General features: G+C 55.5%; 1 protein-coding gene across 1 annotated transcript in view; it reads right to left on the reverse strand.

Moving 5' to 3' along the window:
* The window catches only part of COL4A2 (collagen type IV alpha 2 chain), a 155,876-nt gene that overhangs the window by 102,886 nt on the left and 30,283 nt on the right, over window positions 1-22,707 (reverse strand). Inside the window, 1 exon segment of the mRNA XM_032881048.1 lies at window positions 7,887-7,967. Within this exon segment, the coding sequence (XP_032736939.1) occupies window positions 7,887-7,967 (81 nt within the window).

The raw sequence follows: 22,707 nt of genomic DNA on the forward strand, positions 1-22,707 counted from the left end.
GAAGGAACATGGCGCTGGCCGCCACAGCACCCGTTTGGGGGTGTTTATGTGTAGTGTTCGTGAGAAGAGGATGCAGGGGATGAATCCAGCAGGAAAATATTTAAAATTCTTCCTCAGCACTCAGATACTAGGACAGCCGACGTGTCTACCACTGGTCAGTGAACATAGACTGCTCCTGTCGGAACTGTGTCTTCCACTGGCTCCACTGCCGGTCGAGTTCCTGCTGGCCGTCACCAGCACCGGTCCCTGGAGGTGATACACCGCTGTGAGCAATTCTCACCGGGGTCTTTCACGGCGGCTCTTGCTTAATTCTGCTTTCACTGGTAGGACTCAGCCCAGGGTAGTCTGTCCCGGGCATAAGGAACATGGCGATTTCAGTGGTAACGAAGACACATTTTTCTCTCTAAGCCTTGACTTTCAACCATCAGATTCTGTCCAGAACGATGTTCTTTGAGTCCATTCAGTGATGAGGTATTATAATTTTGTTTTTTTTAGGATTTTAACCATGCATCCTTCCATTTAGATGAGCTCCAAGCTGGCTTGTTTTCTATCAAATCCTGACTCGTGTCGTGATGGTCCTTCTGAAACGAAATCGTGACCATACATATTGGGCTGGCAAGAGTGGACGCGGGCGGGGGCGCCTGCCGCAGCTCCTCTCTCCTCCGGCTGCGCCATCCACGCATTTCTGCAACAGCATCCTGAAAGCCTCGCTTTGAGGAAATGCTTACTTGACCTTGCTAGAAAGAGAGGGAGACTAGCCTGCCGTCCCGATGCTGAGGGCTGGAGGACCCAAGGTCTCCTGCACCAAAGCTACTGGACAAGGACTTTCCCGAAGGGGAGGCCCTGATCAGAGCTCGCACTGGAAACGCCAATGTCCCCAGGAGGCTGCGATGAACCACATTCGGCATAGACACCACTTCTGTTGTGCCCTGCTCGTGGGTCTCTGTATTTCTGAGTTAACAGCCTTTGTGTAACGGTCTCAGTGCAGCAGGTTGCAAAAGCAGGTCTTATTTCACAAAAGCCTGACTCCGTCTCGTGCTTCGTTTTGCCTCGGACTTGATGCCTAGAACATTCTCCTAGACTCACGATGAGTTCCCTGGCTCCCCTCCTCTCCACCTCCATACTCGCTACAACTGTGACCTCCAACATGGTAGCCACGGGGCTATTTAATCTGAATTTTCGTTAACTAAAATTAACTAAAATGAAAAGTTTCACTACCCACTTTTCAAATGGTCAAGCAGCCGTGATGGGCAGCGAAGATATAGGGCATTTCCATCTTTGCAGTAAATTCCTCTGGAGAGCGTGGGGGCAGGAAGGTCTAAAGGATTAGGGATACTGACGGCTTTGATCACTTCTATACTCCTGGTGCGAGCCGGAACCGACAGGGGGTGGATGTGTAGTCACCGTGCGTCAAATGGATACACTTGTTTTCAAATTCTTGTGCCCAGATATGGCCGTGTGTAAGTTTCATGGTGTTTTCTTTGACTAGAGCTAGACCAGTGGAAGGAGCACCGAAACAGGAACCTCACCATCGTCCGCCCATGAAGAGCTCTGTGACTTGAGTTCTAAGTCACGTGCCTTCTCCAGGGACGTCTCCTCAACGGCTTCTCACCTCCCTAGGACTCGGACACAACCTCACTGTCCCTGACCCTTCCTCTTGGACCTCGCCTCCCACCAGCATATCCCTTTGCCCGGGCTCTCAGGGCACCCCTGTTCACTCGTGCACCCCCTTTTATTAGACAAGCGCCTGGTTTGCAGATGATGCATGAGGCCTACTGGAGTGCTACAGGCCTGGCAGCTTCCACGGCTAAAAGGAAGCTGGGGTTTCCTTAAAAGCACATCACTGGGGCACAGGGTGGCTCTGTCGGTTGGGCGTCCAATGCTCAGTTGCAGCTCAGGTCATGATCTCAGGGTCGTGGGGCTGAGCCCCGTGTCGGGTGCTGTGCTCAGCGCGGAGTCTGCTTGTCCTTCTCCCTCTGCCCCTCCCCCCTCCATAAATAACCAGAAATCGTGAAAAGTGCATCACTACGTGTGATCTGCAAGTTAGGCAGACACTGTCTACACCTCTCGGAATACCACTCTCACTGCAGAGACCAACCACGCAGGCCAGTTGTGCAGCCACTGAGGGATGGGATGAGCCGGAGCCAGCGCCCGTCCTCAGCGCACGCTAAGAACAACCACAGGATGCTGAGAGCGCGTGAGAAGGTGTGTGGGCAGCGGTTAGATAAGCCCAGCACACAGGTGATGTCTGTGCTCTTTCCAAGTTGTCCTTTCTGGGCTGGGACAGCACACGAAATACTGGACGTGGCTTCTGTGAAGGGTTCCGAGTGCGCCACGAGAACGCGTCTGCCACGCAGCCCCAATGCTCCTACCCCCCACGGGCGAGGGTCTTCAGATGACAGAGGGCACCATCGCGTTGCCACGGAAACCTGCGGCAGGCGCGGACCATGAATGGAGGCTCCCGCGGCGCTGCAGTGCTCTTCCCAGCTCTCAAATTTGTACGCAGCCATTTCCATTTTATTGTGAAATCCTGGCTATTCGCACAGAAGGCTGAGGCTATGTTGGCGACACAGGGTAGAAGGTTCGCTCAGGAGCAAGACTGCCGCTCGCCTTGGAGAGAAGACCTTGCCCACCACGTGCGTCTTCGCGGCCCTGGGCTGCTCTCCCCAGGGAGCAGGTCTCGGCTTCTTTCTTTTGTCTCTTGGCTGCTGCCCTTCTGAGCCGACCCCAAGCACCAGACACAGTGAGCCTTCCTGCGTGCCCAGCCACCTGCCTCCACCCACCTCCCGGAGTCCTCTGTCCGCTCTCCCCGTGCCCCCTCTCATGCGTCTCTGTGGTTTCTCTTGGTTTGATTTACGTTGTTGAATTTAAGGAATCTTGTGACGTTAAGAATTATTCACTCATACTTTGATTCAAGTCCAGGGACCCGCAGACTGTGGGAAACTCTTGGCTACACGGAAGAACACCACAGCTACCCGGTTTGCCAGGGGCTGTGACCACCTCGCCCGGGAGATGCTCGTCTCTGGTCCTGTGGCCCACGGTGGTGGGGGGTGCTGTCAGGCCCACGGGGGGCGAGCGTGGCTGGCTGAGTGCTGAGTGATGCGGGAGATGCCCAAACACTCACGCGGGCGCTGGCACAGAGTCAAAGCTGTAGGTTCTCTCTCTCCCACTAAGGCCTGACCATCCCCACAATTCCCCACCATCTGGGCTTAAACAGTATCTGGTTTTTACCAATGTCTAAAATATCTGACTGCCCAGGGCAACAGGTGTCCTGGGAAGGTTGAAGCATTAAACAGCTAGAATAACCTGCCTGTCCTGAGTGGACAGTTGAAGCCAAAGGGTTGGGGGACGTAAACCTGTCTAAGGGATGGAAATAAGGAATTACAACTGACTTCAGATGGAAAAACCTGAGAATTTCATGGTCTTTCAGGTACGTTAATGAGCAAAGACAAAGATGTCTCTGTTTGTTAAACCAGACGCCTTGCCTGCCCTCCTTACGCTTTCTGTACTACTGACCTTGGAGTGACCTGGAGCATCACTCCACTCCCCAGAAGTTCTGCAACAGAAATGAACTCTGGGGGCGCCTGGGTGGCTCAGTGGGTTAAGGCCTCTGCCTTTGGCTTGGGTCATGATCCCGGGGTCCTGGGATCGAGCCCCGCGTCGGGCTCACTGCTCGGCGGGGAGCCTGCTTCTTCCTCTCTCTCTGCCTGCCTCTGCCTACTTGTGATCTCTGTCAAATAAATAAATGAAAAAAATCTAAAAAAAAAAAAAAAAGAAATGAACTCTGATACTGTCCATCCAATGGCCTTCCACCTCCACGGAGGAAGGGAAAGTATAAAATGTATAAGGAAAGAAAGAGTAAAACAGATAGAGACAGGTTAGGGGGCCACACTGCTCTGTCTGGTGCTGGCGATCGTAGGACTGCTGGCAGTGGGAAAGTCTGAGAAGTTAGGAGGCTGACTTCCTTTGTGCATATCACCCTGTGGAATATTGGCGAATTAGGACTTACGAGTTTTAATTACCACAATATATACACAACAGGTTATTTTAAATGCAGAGCTTTTAACGTCAATCAAGTATTAATTCATTTCTTTCTTTTTTTAAAAAAAAGTTACTTATTTTAGAGAGAGAGTGCGTGTGTACACATGGGGGGAGGGACAGAGAGACCCCCAAGCAGACTCCCCACTGACTGCAGAGCCTGACGCTGGACTCGATCTCATGACCCTGAGATCATGGCCTTGGCTGAAGCCAAGAGTCCAATGTCCAACCGACCGAGCCACCCAGGGGCCCCGTATTCGTTCATTTCTTAAAGTTATGTTGACTTCCTGAACAACAGAAGAGAAGGCTGGAGAACCGACCAGGGAGTCATAACTTGAGGAAAGAGGGCCAGACCTCCTTTCATCTTGCCCGTGTTCTCGCCCCCTACCCGGGAGAACCTCCTTCATACCAAAGGCGGAAGGCAAGCACTGGGAGAAGAACTCATCCAAAAATGTCTGAGTCTTGCTCGGGACAAACGGGAGTAGGTCATTCATGCCCTGTGCTGGTGTCCTCCTTCCCTCCCATGGGAACGGGGTCTAGAACATCCTCTGCGCCTTCCAGCTCTGGCCGGGGAGTGAGGCGGCACACCCAGCGGGGCCCCAGCCCCTGCCCTTCGCAGCCCGGCTGTTGGAGCCGCTGACCCACAGGTGGGATGGCTCAGTCCGGGAGAGACAGCCATCCCCCTGCCGCAACCCACCACCCACCACTGAGGGCTGGAGAGGACGCTTCACACGGAGCTGACTCATTCGGTAACATGAGAATTCATTTGGAGTCGGAATCCGTAGTGCATTTGTGATTTCTGTTCTGAGTCCAAAAGTTACTCAGTAACATACAGTTTCTGATGTCGGCTGTCACCATGGTGACGAGCAAGTGAACTCTACCCCGTGTCCATATAAGGCCGCGCTGCCCAGAGCTCGGGGAGCAGAGAGCTCCGCACTGAGCCATTGTCATCGCCGCTCCAGAAGCTCCGTGGGGAAAATCCACGGCGAGGGGCCCTGGGGGACGCTGTGGGAAAGAACGAGCGCTGCACTCAGCTCTCTGATGGCAGAATCTACCCAGCCGCCATTTTTATGCTTTACTTTACTTTTAAAAAATATTATCAGTCCAAGAGTAAGGACGGAAATAGCTGTGTGGTGTATAGGAACACATCTGGGTAAATCTGTTAATTAACAGATGTTTAACGTACAGAGACTGGGCTTGAGGAACTAAGACAGATACTGTGTCTTCATGAGCATTTGGATGAAGGAGACCCAAGGGTCCTAACAGCAGATAATCCCGGTAATGCGAGGATACACGGTGTCATTTCTCGTCCTCCAGCGCCCTTTCCTTACCACTCGCCGTCAGCATTTCTACCATCTTGGTGATGGACACCCAATATGGTGCACCCCGGTCCCGGGGTCTGATTGCTAAGACACCCCGACTTGGGGCTGCAAGGCCGAGGGCAGCTTGGGGCGCTGGGCAGTGTGGAGAGAGGCAAGCATAGAGGGGGCCTGCTTTCTGCATGCTGCACCTGCTGGATCCCACAGGCGGGGCCTCCAAGGGGGCCAGCATGTGGCTCGGTCCCTGAACCAAGCACTCATCGAGCCGCCACATCTCAGCTTCACGTCATCACTACCGGCTGAAGGAGGGGCAAGTCAAACCCGCACGGAGCTCCGGATTTCTCGTGTTAACCAAATTCACCGGGAGGTGGCCATTATCTACTTTACTAGGCAAGACAGACAAACGGTCTCAGGCACAAACTGTGTTCATGACAGCCAAAGGGAAACAGAGCTCAAAGCAAACTTACTGAATCAGGAAGACCCAGGGACCCTCAGAAGTCTCCCTCCTAATAACCGCTCCGAGAAGACCCCTGGCATCGTAAGAGGACAGAACTATGTAGATGGCGTCATCTATTAAAATAAAATAAAACGCTAAGGGCCATAAGTCAGCTGGAGGAAGACAGATACCATACGATCTCACTTATATGTGGAAATTAAGAAATAAAATGAACAAACAAAGAAGAAAAGAGATAAACAAAAACCAGACTCTTAAATACGGAGAACAAACTGCTGGTTGCCAGAGAAGGGGGTGGGGGGAGGGAGGAGGCAGATAAGGGGACTGAAGGCACACTGCTCTCGATGAGCACCGAGGCATGCACACAGTTGTTGAATCGTTAAATCTGCAGACCCCAAACTAACACAACACCGTATGTTAATTATCCTTGACTGAAACAAAAGCATCAGAACGAACCATCTTTACAGAAGAACAAAATTCGCATAAAACCATCATGGGAAATGCTAACAGATCAGTTCTGCATGAAACAATCATGAACAAGTGAAACAGAATAGACCCAGTAACCTCGTGCTCTGTTTGGGTTCTGTTTGGCTGATCCCATGGAGAGGAACGCGGGGGCTCTCTGGAGCCGACTTCCCTCCCACCCAGCGAGTCCCACAGACATTTGTAAACCACTAATTTGTCTTCCTCTTTCCCATACAAGGCCAGGCTGCCCAGGGCTCAGGGAGGGGAGAGCCCCACAGTGAGCCATTGTCATCCCTGCTCCAGAAACATCGCTGGGAAAGTCTATACCAAGGGACCGCCAGGAGGATATTAAATCTCACCAAATGGCTTCCATGTATTTAAAAAATACTCAACCCTTAAGAAATGCTGATGCACAATCTTCAATTAGCAATTCTTAGAGCATAATGCCCCCATTCCAGGCAGGGGAACCTAGATGACATCAGTAGCCAACAGCTGTCCCCAGGACTGAGGTTCTGGAAGGACCCAGGACGTGAGGACCAAAGCCTCTTCAGGCGTGATCTTTGGCTTGGAAAGGATGCTTGACCAGTCACATGTGAGGGAGGGAGACCGACACATCTGTAAAGGGGTTCCTTAGCCCAAAGTCTAATTTGGCTTCTGGAGGGGACTCAGGTAGGAGACGGTGTGTGACGTCACGCCCAGCGCAGAGGCCAAGCTCCATGGAGACACGTCCTCCTCCTGTGTGGAGGGAACGGGGACCGCAAACACTGACCGCAGGACTCGGGGTGGTGAGGTGCACTTGGAACCCCCACGCGGTGCTGTAGTTTCTGATGCGACGGTGGCAGGGGGCACAGGCACCACCTCCCAACTGCCTCTCCCAACCCGGCCCGGGACCCTGGACAGGCAGGAGTTCCCCAGGGAAGCGCGATCCCAAGGCACGAAGACTCAAAAGACTGCGTCATAAAACGAAACACTGCTCCCCACGTGAAAATGGGCTTAGACAGAGAAACAAATATCTGTTTAAAATCAGTAATGCCAAGACCCAGACATCAGCTTCACCAGCAACAGGAAAGCCTGTCACTTTGGACACATTAAACCCAGTATCAGACCGTGATTCAGGTGCCACCAGGTGTCCTGGTGGTGACGGGGACTGAGCTTTTTCTCACTTACCTGATCAAATTTGCTACATAAAGGACATTCGGGGGCAAGCAAACGAATTTTGAAAGTGAGACTCATTTTCTATATGGCAGGAGGCTCATGCCCTCCAGTCGGGATGTCTACACTGCGGGGTAGACCCAACCATGCTTTCTTCACATCATATTTTTGCAGAACATTTGCTTATGTATAAAATCACGGTATAAAACACAGTTGCATCATACATGTGTATCTATTGTAACAACGAACAAGAGATGCGTAAAAAGGTTACCATTCTCCACTTGGAACCTGTGTACACTGACTAAACTTTGCATTATGTTACTGTTTGTTCTGAAACGGAAGAACGAGTCTGTGTTGAATTTCTCGGGCAAGTGTGGACTGACTCAGGTGCCTGAAGGCACCAGTGTCTGGGACAGAAGGCTACGGAAGAGTCTGGTGTCCGCGACGCTGAGACTTACCCGTCCTCCCTTCTCAGGGTAGCACTGGCAGCCCCCGCTGCAGTCTCTCCCTCCACACGGCACGTCAAACTTCTTCACGCCCTGCACGAGGAAGCACAAAGAACGTGTTATCCCAAACGCTGTCCGCTGCGACAGGCGGGGCCTCGTCCGCTGAGAGCACGTCCAACTGCAGCGGCCGGCTCGCCATTCGACACACAGGCTTTAATTTTTAGGGCAGCTTTGGGCCCGGAGCCAAGGGTACAGAGAGTCCCTGTGCACCCCCCAGATCCCCCACACAGCCATCCCCACTACCAATGTCCCCAGCAGAGCGGCATCACCCGGGGTCCAGAGTTTACGTCAGGGTCACTCTAGGTGCCGCACCTTCTACAGTCAAAACGCCTTTTAGAGGTGTCTGCTCCATGCCGGATGGCAAGCTACGTCCTGGGCCTGGAGAGTCGGGGGGAGTGTTCCCCGGATCCAGGGATCCCGTGTGAGGTGAGCCCACGAGGACACTCTGTGTCAAGTACTTGAGTGTGAACGAGAAGCTCCAGGTGCAGGAAGTGGCCCTTCATGCTCCTGGGGCTGTGGGGAAGGCAGCCCCGAGGCGGGGGTTCAAGGTGAGCAGGACTGAGTCCCGATCCTACAACATGGAGCCGGGGCAGCTAAAGGGAAAGGGGCTTCCGAAGGGGAGGAGGACCTTGCAAACACGCCAGAATGTTCACAAACCCTCACCCCCGCTGCAGGGGTTCTCGGCATCCCAGGTAGCGCCGGCAGAGGACAGCCCTTCCCTTCCCTCTGTGAGACGCAGCGGTTTGCAGAAGGAGGCGGGGACGGAGGGAAGAGGCTTTCCCGAGTCTTTACTGGGCGGACTCTTCAATGAGGCAAGGGGCTGAAGGAGGGAGTTCTCTGCCTGGACAATCCCAACGGTTTCCAAGGCAGTGCTTGCTTGCCCTTGATCTCAGTATTTTAGGTACAGGATGGCCTTGGACTTTGGATCAGGAGATTTCCCTTTCAGACTGGTGAGAGCACGAAATAGAGCAGGAAGTGGCGATCAGATCAGCCCTCTTCTCTCCCCTTCTTGACTGGCCCTACCTCCTCCATCTGCACGACAGAACCCCCGTCTGCCTCATCACCCTCGTCACCCTCGGCCAGCCCGGCAGACCCTGCCCAGTTGGGGGGAACTGATACTCAAGGACACTGGCCATGGTTAGCTTCTGGTGCGCGCTGAGCCAAACCTCCCCTCGCAAGCAGCACTCCCCAGATAACAGACCATGCCAGCTCGGCACAAAAGTGCATTTCGCCTCATCTGCTCCATTCTCTTCTAAGTTAGGTCTCAGTGACTAAGCAGGATGGTCACCTGGGGACTCCCTCCGGTCAGCTTTCTGTCTGTTTTTTGTGCTAATGCATCAGCTAGACTCTTCCCCGCTCCAGGCATGGCTCTGCTGTCCATGCGCACACGGTTGCGGTGTCGGCTGCCCCCTCTGCGACGCCTGCTCGCCTTCCTGCACGTGCAGCCTTGGACGGGCACACAAGGACTCTGGCTACAGTTTACCTAAGACGACGCAACCACTCCGTGTTCTTTCTGTAGAGACGATAAATCCCTTTCCTGGACGATCTTTTGGTTATCATTGTGTGAGACCGTCTGAGTTCCACAGTGTAAAAATAAACACATTTACAGTCCTTTCACACCCTCATAATGTGTTTCTCGGTATTTCCCGATTTTTCCACGCTTCGATGTTTATCTATCGTGGGGCGCTTTTTTAAAATCCACCGTTCTGAATAACTGGTTTTTATAAATCCAACCCCATGCAAGGCTGTCGGTTTTGCGGATTACCCTGAACGCTGAAGGGAGTCTCTAGATGGACAGCCACATTTACACTCTGTATTACGTACAACTGGGATGCGAACGGGGGGCTTGGCAGGTGTCCCTGGTTCACACAATAATTCATTTGCCAGTTGTCTGGAAAGGGCAGGGGGACTCCTCAGCCTAAGGACTACAGGGGAAAGCAAAAACTCACATTCTCCATCTGGTGTTTCAGAGGCTATTTTTAATTTTGATTTTAAGGGCACTTGCCAAGTCCCTGGATATAAACCATTGGTTGAAATAACTTTAAATCGATCTAACAGACTTTCTGTCCTAGGCTTAGGATATGCAGCGGACTTAGTTATAGAAATGAATTCTTTGTAACATATTTAAAATCTAACGGTGTTGTTTCACTTTTGGAGCTGGGACTCACAAGTTTGATAAATCCCAACCTTGGCCCTTCCTCGACCAAGTGCCATGGCTCGGGTGCCAGTCTCAGGAGGTAAGGCAGGCCTGCCTCTACAAGCCACAGCCAATTTCCATCATGGAGATCCCAACCCTGTGTATGCGTGTCTGTGTGTGAAGTGGTGTATGTGCATGTGATGGGGTGTGGAGTGTGTGTGTGTATTTTCCCATCACCATCTGACATCTCGCATGCCTACAGAGGGAGTCCTGTGGATTCCGACATCTACGAGAGCTCTGCGCCCCACGGCCTGGAAGGCCAGATCTCCAGGAGGAACACAAGCATTTACTTTACTAGGGCAGAGCACGTGTTCCAGACGTTTCTTAGAGACTGAGCAAACCTCAGACCTGAGCCTCGGTATTTCCCTGATGGGACATGAGATCTGGAACGTTCTCAAGATACGAATGCCCTCCTGAAGACCTTGAATGTGGGGTATGTGAACCTCTCTGTGGGGTCCTCTGTCTGCATCCCCAGAACAGAATACTAAAAGCCCCCACCAACCGCTGCCCTTGCCCCAAGCCTTCGGGTCTCCCCTGGATTTTACCACTGAACACAACCCGAGACGAACCTCGAGCCTTCTGGTCAACTCCTTAGTAAAGATGACCGGTTTCCTCCCACTGCACACCCCCACGGAGATGACAAGCTGGCCTGGGTCTAGACCTTTAATGTCCACGTCTCTAGGACAGCTTGCAGCCCGTCTGCAGCTCCAAGACTTCTCAGGAGCGCCGGCTGAATTCTCCACTAGTCCCTCGTGACAAGTCTGAATTCCCCTCAGTACCATTTTCTAGAACAACACCCCTGCCCCCTGCTCTCCCCACGCCCCCCCTGCAGCAGCACCGGTCACTGCGATCACCATCCCAACGTCCCACGGAGGCCACGCTGCTGAGCACCAGGACCGGAGGCTCCCCCAGACCCAGCTTGAGGTGTGGAAGGTGTCCCTGTCACAGCCACGTGGCAACCACCAACCGAGCTTGGCTGCATGTCCCTCATCCCCAGGCGGAGCAGGACCCGCAGCCAAATGAGACCGATGCCGGCGAGGGTCTGTGCAGAGTGCAAAGGCCTTACCCCCGCCCTGAGCACGCCAGAACCCGACACACACGTGGCCCTATGTCCTCGCACCCCCGCAGGAACTGCTGCCTCCCAGGCTCCGGAAGGACGGAGGAGCCTGTGCCGTGTGCTTCCCCACTCGGAGTGGTCAGGGAGAGCCTTTCCCTCAGCTGCACCCATGGGAGTGCTCCTGGCTCCCCAGTTCTATCAAACACGACAGCCCCAGGGCTCTTGGAGACCCTATACCCACCTCCTCCCCTTAAAAATTCGCTCATTCGTTCCTTCCTTCCTTCTCCACTGAATGTTTACTCTGGGCCGAGCACTGTGCTGGGCCGTGGGTGTAACGCCAGGAACAGACTGTACGCAGGTGGACAAGAAAACCGAGCAAATGAGCACCAAAGCCCACACGCTTTAAATTACGGCAAGCGCCACGAAGGAGACATGGTAAGAGAGGAAGAGTCAGGCGGGGTCACGGAGAGGATTGACTCAGCCAGGGCCTCCCCCTCGGGCCGTCCTGCGCTCTGTTATCCCTTACTGGCCTCCCCCACAGAGACCCACCTCCCTGCCCTCCGACCCGAGGCCCTCACTGCTCCAGCCCCGGGGACGGAGGCTGCCAGTGTCCAGGCCGAGGAAGGCCAGGCCTCTGGGGAGTCCCCACCATCGGGGAATCGAGGGCATCTTGGACTGGAATGAATTTGAACCTAGTCTTCACAGGACCCCCAGGATGCCCCTCTGGTGCCGGATTCCGGCCAGACTCCATTTCAGCCATTGTTGCTTTATGGTCCAGGATAGGCGTGGGGCACCTTCTGTGCCCCTTGCTCAACGAGAGCCGCCTCATTGCTACCAAGATGTGGAAATGCTTCGACCTGTGGATGCAGCTTCCCAGCTGTGGAAGGAGTCTGACTCGGGGGCACAATCATTAATTCCTCAGCGACTGCCGAACATTGCACCGAGGTCCGTGGGGGCCCTTATCCTGGGGGCTACCTTGGCCGGAGCCCACCCCCAGACTCAGCGGCCCCCTCTAGGCTGGGGAGGGGTGTACGGAGGCAGGGAGAGCCAGTGCAGACACAGGGCCACGGGCGGGAATTCTGCCATCGCCGTTAAGCGCTGGACGTCTTACCAAGTGTTGTGGACCCAACAGGAATTGTTCTGAAAAATAAGTGTGAATTCTAAGTTTTGGGAAACAGGACAGAAAACGGCTGAAACACAAGAAGCACGGTAGAGCAGGAATGCCTCTGAGCTGCACCAGGGAGAGAAGTGGGCGCCTCCTGCTAAACAGCGAATTAGAACAAAAGCCATATTGGCAAGGGTTGGGTGGCGTGGGGAGAGCCCGCAGGGAGGACAGCGAGCGGGGAGTCTGAACAGGCTGTGTCTGGACACAGTGTCCCCGGTGCGCTGGGAGGGGAGGGGCGGGCAGATGCACGTCTGAGAGGTGCTCCATCTCAGCTTGCGACGCTGCTGTCCTGCTGGGACCTGGACCCACCCTGGCGCGTGGACGCAGTGCCCGGGTCGCCAGGCACTACTTAGGAATGCAGGCCCCACCTTCCATTTCCTGCATCAGGACAGGCTTTGAACAGGCTCTCTGCGTACACATGTCGCTGGGGCTTCCTGGAGGCCGCCTCCTTCAGCGGAGGAGAAAGTATACTCCCCACGGATCCCGTGCCCTCCACGCCTCGAGAGGACCCAGCGTGCTGTCCGGGGACAGCACTGGCCCCCAGACGCCCCATGCCCCCCGCGGCCCGTATGGGGAGGCTCCAGGCACTGAGGGCTCAGTCGCTGAGCTTCTCATCAGTCACGGTGTCAAAAACACTTTGGTCCTCTAGTCCGTATTCAGAACACCCTTTTAGGCAGTTCTCGTCTGAATTTTCCCCGGCCCCGAACCAGTAGCCAGCACTGCTGTACTAATTAGAAATTCTAGGCAGTAAGAATGACCCTGATCGTCTACGAGCCAATTGGCAATGTCAACACATAGATATATTTTCTAGAAACCCTGGTTATTCTACTCAAGCAGAATGCAAGAGAGACTGTTTCCAGGGTCCAAGTGGAAACCTTTGAGCAACAGATTTTGGGTGGGGGGGGAGGTGTCAGCTTTTTATACGGGAATTCTTTCCTTCAGCATCTTATGTGAATCTTGGCATCATTACTCTTGGAAAGATTTAATAAAAATACATGTATTTGCATGGACATTCAGTTCATCCCAGATGCACCCAAACCACCCTACATGCGTGACCTACATCCCTTGGTGACTTTTGTCTCTGGGAGAACAGAGGTCGTGGAAGCTTCTAAAACAAGCCACTTTCCAGCTCCCCGAACAGGCATGTATCAGGTTCAAGCGGAGACTTTTCTGCTCCGGGCCACTGGCTCCCCGGCTGCAGGCAGAGACTGGTCTGCCATCTATAAATGGAATCCCGTCGAGTCGAGGGGACACAGGCTGGAGCAGCTGGGAGATTAGGGAACATCCGGTCCCCTGAGCTGCTGGCCACGCCTCGTATGTGAGCAATCCGCTGGCACCAGGGGAGTGAGGCTCCCGCTGCCTCCGGCGGGTATCATGTAGCATCAGGCAGAGAGGAAAGGCTCTTGGCTGCCACCCGGGCCAAACTCGTCTGTAGGTGTCTGAGGACCGGCCCCTTCCAAACAGGGAGAAAACCGCCTTTCTCGCTTCTCCCAGCAGCAGACTTGTCCTCATATTCAGGACATTTAAAAATAGGTTTAAATAATAACTTGCATGCCTGAAAATGAAACACACAAAAGACTTAGACTCTACGACAAGCTCTTCCTGTGAGTTACCAGAGGGAACCGTCCATGTCTATTAAGGGAGCAACTCCGTGGTCCCGGGCCCCGCTTTCTGCGGGTGTGAGGACTGTTTACAGTCGATACAATCTTTACAAATGAAAGAAAAAAAATGCTCGGCATTGTTCTCGGACCGCACATAAGAAATGAGTATTAACCAAATTTATATGAAAATGCAAGAGACAAAACTCATTTGTCCTAAAACAAAGAATATTTTGTCCTCTGCATGTTCCAAGAAACTTCTTGTCCAAGAAAGTCTTTCTAAGCCAATATACCTCCAGCCAAAAAGAGCAAGTCTCTGTAGGGAATTTACAGATCTTTTACCATTGGACTGGCCCCAGCATCCAACCCCAGCTTCCTGCACGGGAGATACTGAATAACCCATTCTAATCGACACAGAAGACAGACATCCCTTATTGTAAAAAAGTAGTCGTCTTTCATAGTTAAGGTAAAGAATCTATACAAGTCTTTGTCTTTGTCACAAGTCCAGTCAAGCCTGACTTTTTAGAATTATTCTTTTAGTCCAAAAAAGAAGCTGACTAAGAAGAAAGCCAACTTGGGAACAAAGTTCCCAGTAAAATTCTATTAGTTTATCAAAACAGGAAATATAAGCCATTTCCGTACATGCAGCTTTAGAAATTAAGGAAATAATTCCAACATGGTATTAGCGAGACGAAGCATATGGCAGAGGAAACGCAGACCAGGGCCGCTCCACACAGAACAAAGCCCTTGTCCCTATGAACCGGGTGGGAAACGTGGCCAGCTCAGCTTCCCTTGTTGAAAGTATTTCGAGGCGCCCACGATAGATGGGCCTCGAGCAGGGTCCTGACAGCGTCACCAGGTACCGGCAGCGAAACGACCGCGGGGCACACACGTGGGCCCACCTGGAGCGGACAACCTCAGGGCACTCGTACCAACGACAATGGGCTTCGCAGCAGTCGTGCCCAAGTCCCCGCCTGTCCTCACAGGGCCGGGAGTTTGGGGAATGGAGGGAGAGGCGGGGGCACCGTGAGCGCGAGTTCAAAGGACAGACGCTGAGCTCGGCGCTGGTGCTCCCGCGCCGCGGCCAGGTGCATACCTGCGGGATGGCGTCACTCCTGCTGGCACGCCTGACCGGCAGACGTCACCGGGCGGGCCCTCGGCAACCAGCCACGTGACACGATCCTTGCATACCTCTATGATTTTACGAGCAGCGGCGGGCCAACATCTCTACCCTCTCCTTCTGCTCCGGGAGCTCAAGGTCTAGGGGTGTTTTCCCAGCACAGTCGCTGTTGGCAGGATGGCCGGCCACAGCCGCACTGCCACGCTGGGCGCGGGGTGCTGACCCACAGGACGGGCTAGGAAGCCCCCAGCGCGGGAGCCCGGCAAGACGGGGCGGGCCACTGGCGGGCGCGGGAGTGCGGGAGGCTGGGAGGCCAGAGCCTCCCTGGGTTACGTCACCATCGCTGACGACACTGAAAGGAGGCCACACAGCCGGCCGGCGGGCCAGCGAGGTGCCCAAGTCAGGGACGAGGAGCCCCCGGGATGGGCCGCTGGGCGTCCGGGAAGTGGGCGGCGAGGAGGCCGAGCAGAGGACGCAGGAAGGCAGCTCGGGGCCGGGTCCTGGCAGCTCCACGGCAGCCGGGTCTGCACCAAACGAGCACGCGGCCCGCCTTCCCCGGTCTGCTGGCGGTTGTGCCAGGACACACCCGACGGAGCCCTCCATGCTGCCCGGCCCCCGGGGTCGGTGCCGCCGGTGCAGGCCGGGCTTGCTGGCACAGGGCCCCAGCCCGGGAAGGAGGGTTAAAACCCCGCCAAGGCTGGAGGCTGGAGCAGCCAGAGCTTCCGGAGAAACACCGGCTGAGGCTGGAGGCTGGGGATGATCTCAGAGCGTGGGTGGGCCTGCCTGCAGGTGAGGACGGGCCGCTTTCCCGGCGGGCCCAGAAGAGGCGGGCGTGGCAGCTCCTGCCCCAGGCCTGGGCCCTGGCCTCCCCACTGCTCCCCCACCGGGGTGGGGAGCGGAGTCTGCCCAAGGAAGCAGGCTGCCTCCCGCACACTCTGCCACACGTCGGGGCCAGCGCAGGTGTGGACGCGAGCGCAGGGGGCACGTGCTCTAGCCAGAGGCACCCCTCCTGTCTCTCCCACCATGTCCTTTCTGGAGAGCCAGCATGAGGTTCTGGGTGGCAACTGTGAGGCGTTTCATCTTGAGTCACCTGGACAGGGCAGGCCCAGGGACGTGGCGGCTGCTGTCGTCGGAGGCAGGCAGGTGCGCTGCGGCCATGGGGCTGCGGGTGTGCTGTCGGGGGGCTCCACAGGTCGCCTTAAGAGGAGGCACGGTGCCACATGAGGGTGCCTCCAAACGCAGGTCCTCCCCATCTGGAAGCCCGAGAGAGGTGTCCTGCCCGAAGCCCAGACCGTCTGAGTTTCCGGGCATCACTTACCACCCCAATCGCTCGAGTTCTGGTACCTCTGAGGTTGGACTGTGGTGGGCTTCCTGGAGTCTGTGCATCGTTCCCACCACACCCGCTGCCACCCACCACCCCCCAAGCCGCATGCTCTGAGCAACCGAGACGGTGGAAGATGGATTCTCTTGGCAATTTCCATACGTCTGTGGATCGATTTTAAGCTGGAGCTTATTTACTCGACTCCAAAGGCTGATCCAGGTCCTTTCCCTGCCGGGGTCCCCGGGTCTCGGTTACAAATGAAACAGTCTCCCGAGCATCAGAGAACAGTGAGTTCTTTTTCTTTCCAAGCTTCTGAAATAGCTTGTCGAGTTCTCCATAAAAGTGCCTCCTTCCCAGTCCCTCTCCCTCTTCTGGGACAGCTCCTTGGCCACCGCGACGAGACGCACGAAGGCCAGGGCGCTGCGGGGGCGGGACCCGGGCGGGGTGAGCCTCGCTGGGTGGGGCTCTTCCTGGGAGGCCGTCTGCTCCTCCCCACCAGAGCCCTTCTTCTCGATGTCGTGACATCGAGCTGCCACGAGGAGTGCAGAGTGAGAGCAGACCAGCACGTGAGCTGGAGCTGCTGGCCCTGAGTGCACGCGGGGAGAAGGAGGTCGGACGCGGGAGGCTCCCACGCGGGGCCACCTGCTGCTGACCAGACGTCCTCGGTGGGTCTGTCCGTAGACCAGCTCTGGAAGCCACTCTCCCTCCACCCCCTCCGTCTCTCCATCCTTAATGGAGATGGCCACATTCCTGTTTTCGGTCACCACTGATGCCTGGGGTCTCAGTCTGTTTGGCTGCGTCCAGGAGAGACTGTAGACTCCCAGGGGCTTCTGGACAGCAGAGATCTGCCCCAGGATCAGGATCAGGAAATCCAGGGTCAGGGTGCCAGTGCCTCCGGGGAGGGCTGCACCTGATTTATAGAGATCTTCTTCCTTTTCTTCTTTTTTGAGATCTTATTTATTTTTTTGTGGGGAGAGCACGAGCAAGGGCAGAGGGAGAAGCAGACTCCCCACTGAGCAGGGAGTCCGACGCAGGACTCAATCCCATGACCCTGAGATCATGCTCTGAGCTCAAGGCAGCCGCCCGGTACAAACAGCATCTCCAGGCCGTGTCCTCACATGTGGCAGGTAGAGGGAGAGAGACCTCTGTGGGCCCCCTAATGAGGGTACTAACCCCGTCATGGGGACTGCGCTCTCGTGACCTAACAGTCTCCCAGAGACCCACCTCCGAGTATCATCACCTTTGGGGTTACAATTTCAACATGAGTTTTGGGGGGACACAGGTCAAGCACCTGGCTAGGGGACAATCGTGTCCTTCTGGTGTTAGCCCCATAGCTGGAGCCCACATGGGGCTCTGTTCACAAGACACAATACACTCCGTGTATATACTCCCCTGGTCCCCACGCCCCACTGCTTCTCTGGACCGGCATGTCTTGCTTCTCCTGACACCTGCCAGTCTGAGTCCTATTCCTGTCAGTCCACATTTCCCAGGCCTCCTATTTTCAACTCCAACCGAGAGCTTAATCAAATACTTTCCCATGAGTGGAATGTGAAGGATTTTAAATGCACCGAACGTGAACACCTCTGGGTCCCCTCCTCCACACGGAACATACCTTTGTATAAGCTGTGCCTTCAGCCTGGAATGTTCTCCCTCCTGCCTTGCCTTCCCCATCCACGGAGCTGAGTCCCGCCCAAACACTCCAACACAATGGCCGCTCACCCTCGGGAATGGCCAGGTCAGACGTGTGTTGATTTCACATCTTGTCCCTACTCGTTCTCTTTAAGTGCGGGCATTTCTGCTGGAACACCCCATAGGACTACTCCTGAAAACCCTCACCTTCTGCAAAATCGCACGCCAAACCAACAAGATCTATGGGGAAAAAAGAGTGCTTAGAGGCAGACCACGCGAAACCCGCCCGACTCAGTAACCGGAGCATTGCGAAAGGAGTCCTAATCCCAGTAAAAGTAACAGTACGGCTGAACACGTGTGTAAAATTCCCAATAAGCAAAGAATTGCTACAGTAACTGTAGTCCTTCGTCTTACAGCACAGCGGAGGCAGTCATTTGACAGAAGGGATGGAGGGAAGTGGTAAGACGGCTCAGTGGCCAGAACAAGGGCCTCATGGCCAAGACGGGGAAGAGGGACACAGCAGGGGCTCCGGGGCAGGGCTGCGGCCCACAGAGCCCAGGGAGAGAAGGCCACCGCTTGGGCCTCCGGGACAGAGTGGAATTCTTCGGCGGCTTGCCGTGTTCACTGTCAATCCACTCTGCCTCCAGTTGTGCTGCTGCCCGGCCTGTGAGCTCACGGAACTTCACCCACACCGACGTCGCTCTCCTGTCGAGTGGCGACGGTCCCGCAGCTGGGCCGAGTTCCAGAAAGGGCAGGCAGCCCAACGGACGGCGCTTCAGCCTTCGCTCACTCGCTGCTCAGGCCACCAGCATCGTCCTCCCCAAACAAAGACGACATCGGCCACGTTGAAGACGTTCTGATGAAGGCTCCGTCACTCCGTCTTCTTTACAGCCCGAGGGATACGGTTCTCCGGCTTGGGGGGGACCATCCATCGGGAGCCTTCGACTCTTGTTGGAGAGGCCGCCCGTGTACTTCCTGCTGGGAAGGCGCGACGGCAGCATGGCGCACGCGCGGTACGGTGCGCGTGCAGTGAAGTTGCTGGTGTTCAATTTCGAATGAACGGCCTCGATACATGAGAACTGTTACTCTGTGCGCACCCTGCTCTTGAGTCGGAGACGGCCCGAGACATCGCTCGGGCTATGCATTACCTCACACACTGCCTTACTCCGCTTTACTTATTCCCGCAGCGTGTCAGATCTTGGCACTCTCTGGCACGAACGAGCCCCGGCACGTACTCTGTTCGTGCCGGCGCAGGAGTCTGGAGTGAATATTTAACATTGTTCTCCAGAAGCAGAGTGGCTCTGTCTCTTGAAGCTATTCATTCCAGAAGAGGATGCTCGGGGAGAGCTTTCTCTAAGCCCGCCCGCGTGCGAGAGGTGGGGGATTCCAAGATGAACCTACGTGAGTGAGAGGGACTCAGCAATGCTCTTTTACGACACAATAAGAGTTTTGTTTGGGTTTGGCGAGGACCGGCCTGGGCAAGGCTGGTACCGGTTTGTGTTGGCGCGTGAGAAAAACCAGTAGTCTGCCTGGGCAGGCTCGAGTCCAGACCCAAGGAGCCTCACCTCTGCAAACCCGACAGCCATCTGAGTCAAATCCCAGGGGCTCTGGGGCCGGCGGAGAGGCCGCACCAGAAGCCCCATCACTTTAGGTACCTGCCGGCTGGCTTCTGGGGTAGAATTTCTGCATTTCTGCTTGGCTCCTTCTCCTGCGCGTACCCAGCCAACTTCATCCTGCCGGGCAGCTTTTAGAAGGTTTCTATGTTCTTCTTTGCTCCTTAGTGATTTAGGGGTCCCCTGCCATGAGCTGGCAGTTTTCCCCTTGCACCGGGACACGGTCTGTGAACCAGCTCCCATCTCAGAGTCCAGGTTGCGGACCAGGGGGCAGCGCTCAGTCATCTGTGTGCAGGTGGTCCCTGGGGACATCTTTACACTCGGCTATTTTGACCGTGACCTTCCCATCCCACACTGCTCGCGGCCCTCGGCCGGCCACTGGGATTCTCATTCTCGGGTTCCGTGCTGCGCACTCGGGGAGCACTCACCACAGCAGCTGCAGGACTGACGGACCAGATGGTCCTTTCCCCGGGACTGGGTTCAGACCAACTCTTGGAGCTTCTCTCCACAGAGAGGCAACATTGGAATCAGCCTGCACACTTTTAGGACGAGGGGCTGGTCCTGTCATACCCGCCTTGGGGGACGAAGATCATTCATCCAGCCTTTTACCCTGCCTCTGGAGCGTCTGTAGAGGACAGGTCTCCCCGGGCCTCTGGGGGCTGCGGGCCTGTTCCTGGCCTTTGGTCAGGGGTGTCTATCTGGGATGTGTCACACCTGGAGCTGCTCTCCATGGTGCCCCGTCTGGAGGGGCAGACCTGGGCTCGGGGCTCGCCGCAGCCTTGCGGGCCTGGGAGTCATCCCTATCCCACAGGTCCACTGGTCTCCTCATTTGCAAACTGGGTAGAATCCACCGTCCCTGCCTGTTGGGTCGTTGTCGGGAGGAAAGGAGATGAACCCGTGGGATGAGCCGAGCCACGGCGCCTGGCGTGAGGCAGGAAGGGTTTGGTAGTCCCGCTCTCGACCTTTCTCTTGTCTCGCCCAGAGGAAAAGACACCAAGCTCTCCTCACTCACGGTTCGGGTGCAGGGATCGAGCAAGCGCCAACATTTCCATCGTGCAGGGAGACTGCTGTTTATGGAGACATTTGAGTGTTTCATGGTTTTTGTTCTACAAGCACGCCTAGGAGGCTACCCTATAACGAGCTTATGGAGTTAACCTTGGAAAGGCGATGCTTTTGCGTACTACCAATTTCCGAGTTAAGATTCTGAGAGGGAAACTTCAGTATGCTAATTCATCTTTAATAATGGAATTTTTTTTTTTTTAACCCAGTGACTAGCTGGCATCGGCATAATTTAAGCATCTCTGCGGAATGTTGTACCCAAGGTCAAGCCCTGAGTCAAGGTCACTTGGGACTGAAGCCAAGACCTCCTATTCTCTCTCCGTTGCTATGAGCCCAAGATAAAAATTCATGAATACTGTCTGAGCCACAAGGCTTGTCATTCCCCCAATGTATCAAAAGTGCGCTTATCATATTACAAACAACGAACATGCTGAGATTGTAAACACCGAAAAGAGGGGACTTCCTCAAATACTTTCAGTGATGTCATCTGGCCCTTCTTCCATATCCGCTTTTATTATGCTCCTGTCCTTTCAAAACAGAGTTCGTGCCACGGTCCAACAAAGGCCAGGAAGTGTCAGGACTATGGCAGGGGTTCGGACCTGGAAGCCAGGACAGACTGATAACGGACAAGCACCTCCGGGGAAGGAAGGGGTCCGCTCTGACACGGCGGTCCGGCGGGCGGGCGAGGCCGCAGTCCCCCCGGCCCGCGTCGAACACTCTGGTCCGCCGCTTGGAGGGTGAGCTGCTTTCATCAGCGGGCGGGCTCGCGCCCCGCACCTCTTCCAGAAAACGTCTTTCAGAGCCAGCCGCCTTCACGCGCAGGGGCGGGGCCCGAGGTGAGCGGGCCGGCCCGGCGCGTCGGGCTCCACGGCGCGTCACAACACGACACAAGCTGTGATGCGACGCGCACAAAGGAGCCTGAACAAGTGGGAATCAATTCTTACCCAAATTATTGTGTTTTCCGCTTGAACTGAGGTTGCGTATCTGCGTTGTTTGAACGAACTTGCCTTACTGATTTCAAGCACGTTTCCAGGCCCTGCTCCATGCCAGTGTGCGCTGCCCACGTGTGCTGACGCTCTCAGGAGTCTGGCCCATGCCCACCCCCACAGGGACGGGATCCTCGACAGACACCCCCGCACCCTCTGCCCCGACTGTGCATGGAAACGTGGGAGGGAGTCACAGGCACAGAGCCTCGGGTGGGGGTGAGGGCGGAGGGAGGCGGCATCATGAAGTCTGGGACTGAGCCGGAGGCCGAGCTCACCAGGGTCTCCCTCCCGACAAACACACGTGAAGCAGAGACCTGAACTGCTTCCCAATGTTGTCGCGTTTCAGAGCTTCCTTCCGCCCAACACGCCGCCCTCGGGAGGGAAGGGCTGCCAGGAGCTTGGGCTCCCACTCTTACCATCAACAGTCAGGCCCCATGCAGGGGGCAGCCCTTCCCCCCACCGGCTCACCCAAGTCTTTGCCCTTAATAGACAACACTGCTCTCCCTGATAGCCGCCCATAAACGTCTCCCAGGTTTAGGAAGGGATGGGGCCCTTTGAGGTCCCAGGCAGGGGTGCCCCTAAGGTCACTGAGCAGAACACAGCAAGAGGCAGGCCTGAAGATGATGGCGGGGTGGGGGGCGGTGTTGCGTGCACACCCACTGGCCTGGAGAAGCGGAGGCTGGAGTTTGCCTTGACATGCTTCACAGTCAAGGGCAGCGTGACCCTGACACTCTTTTAAATATTCTCTGCCCATTGACAATTCTTTGGACTTCAAAGCAGACTCGTGATGACAGACAGGCGTGCTCCGCTTTCTCCCACAGTGGGCTCGCGGGACCGGACTTGTAGGCCCCTGGGCCCGCGGGACTGTCCTTCAGAAGATGCCACCCACGGAACTCAGACCGTGACACCAGGACGAGGGCTGGGGGGAGGGGCGCAGACCTGGATGTCCAGCGGCAGAGTCACGGCACTGACCACGACCCCATGTCTCATTCCTCTTCATCTCTGTTCTTTCTTTCACGTCTTTGGAC

Source organism: Lontra canadensis, unplaced genomic scaffold, assembly GCF_010015895.1.
Source record: "Lontra canadensis isolate GAN:19392208 unplaced genomic scaffold, GSC_riverotter_1.0 scaffold73, whole genome shotgun sequence".
Classification (NCBI taxonomy): Eukaryota; Metazoa; Chordata; class Mammalia; order Carnivora; family Mustelidae; genus Lontra; species Lontra canadensis.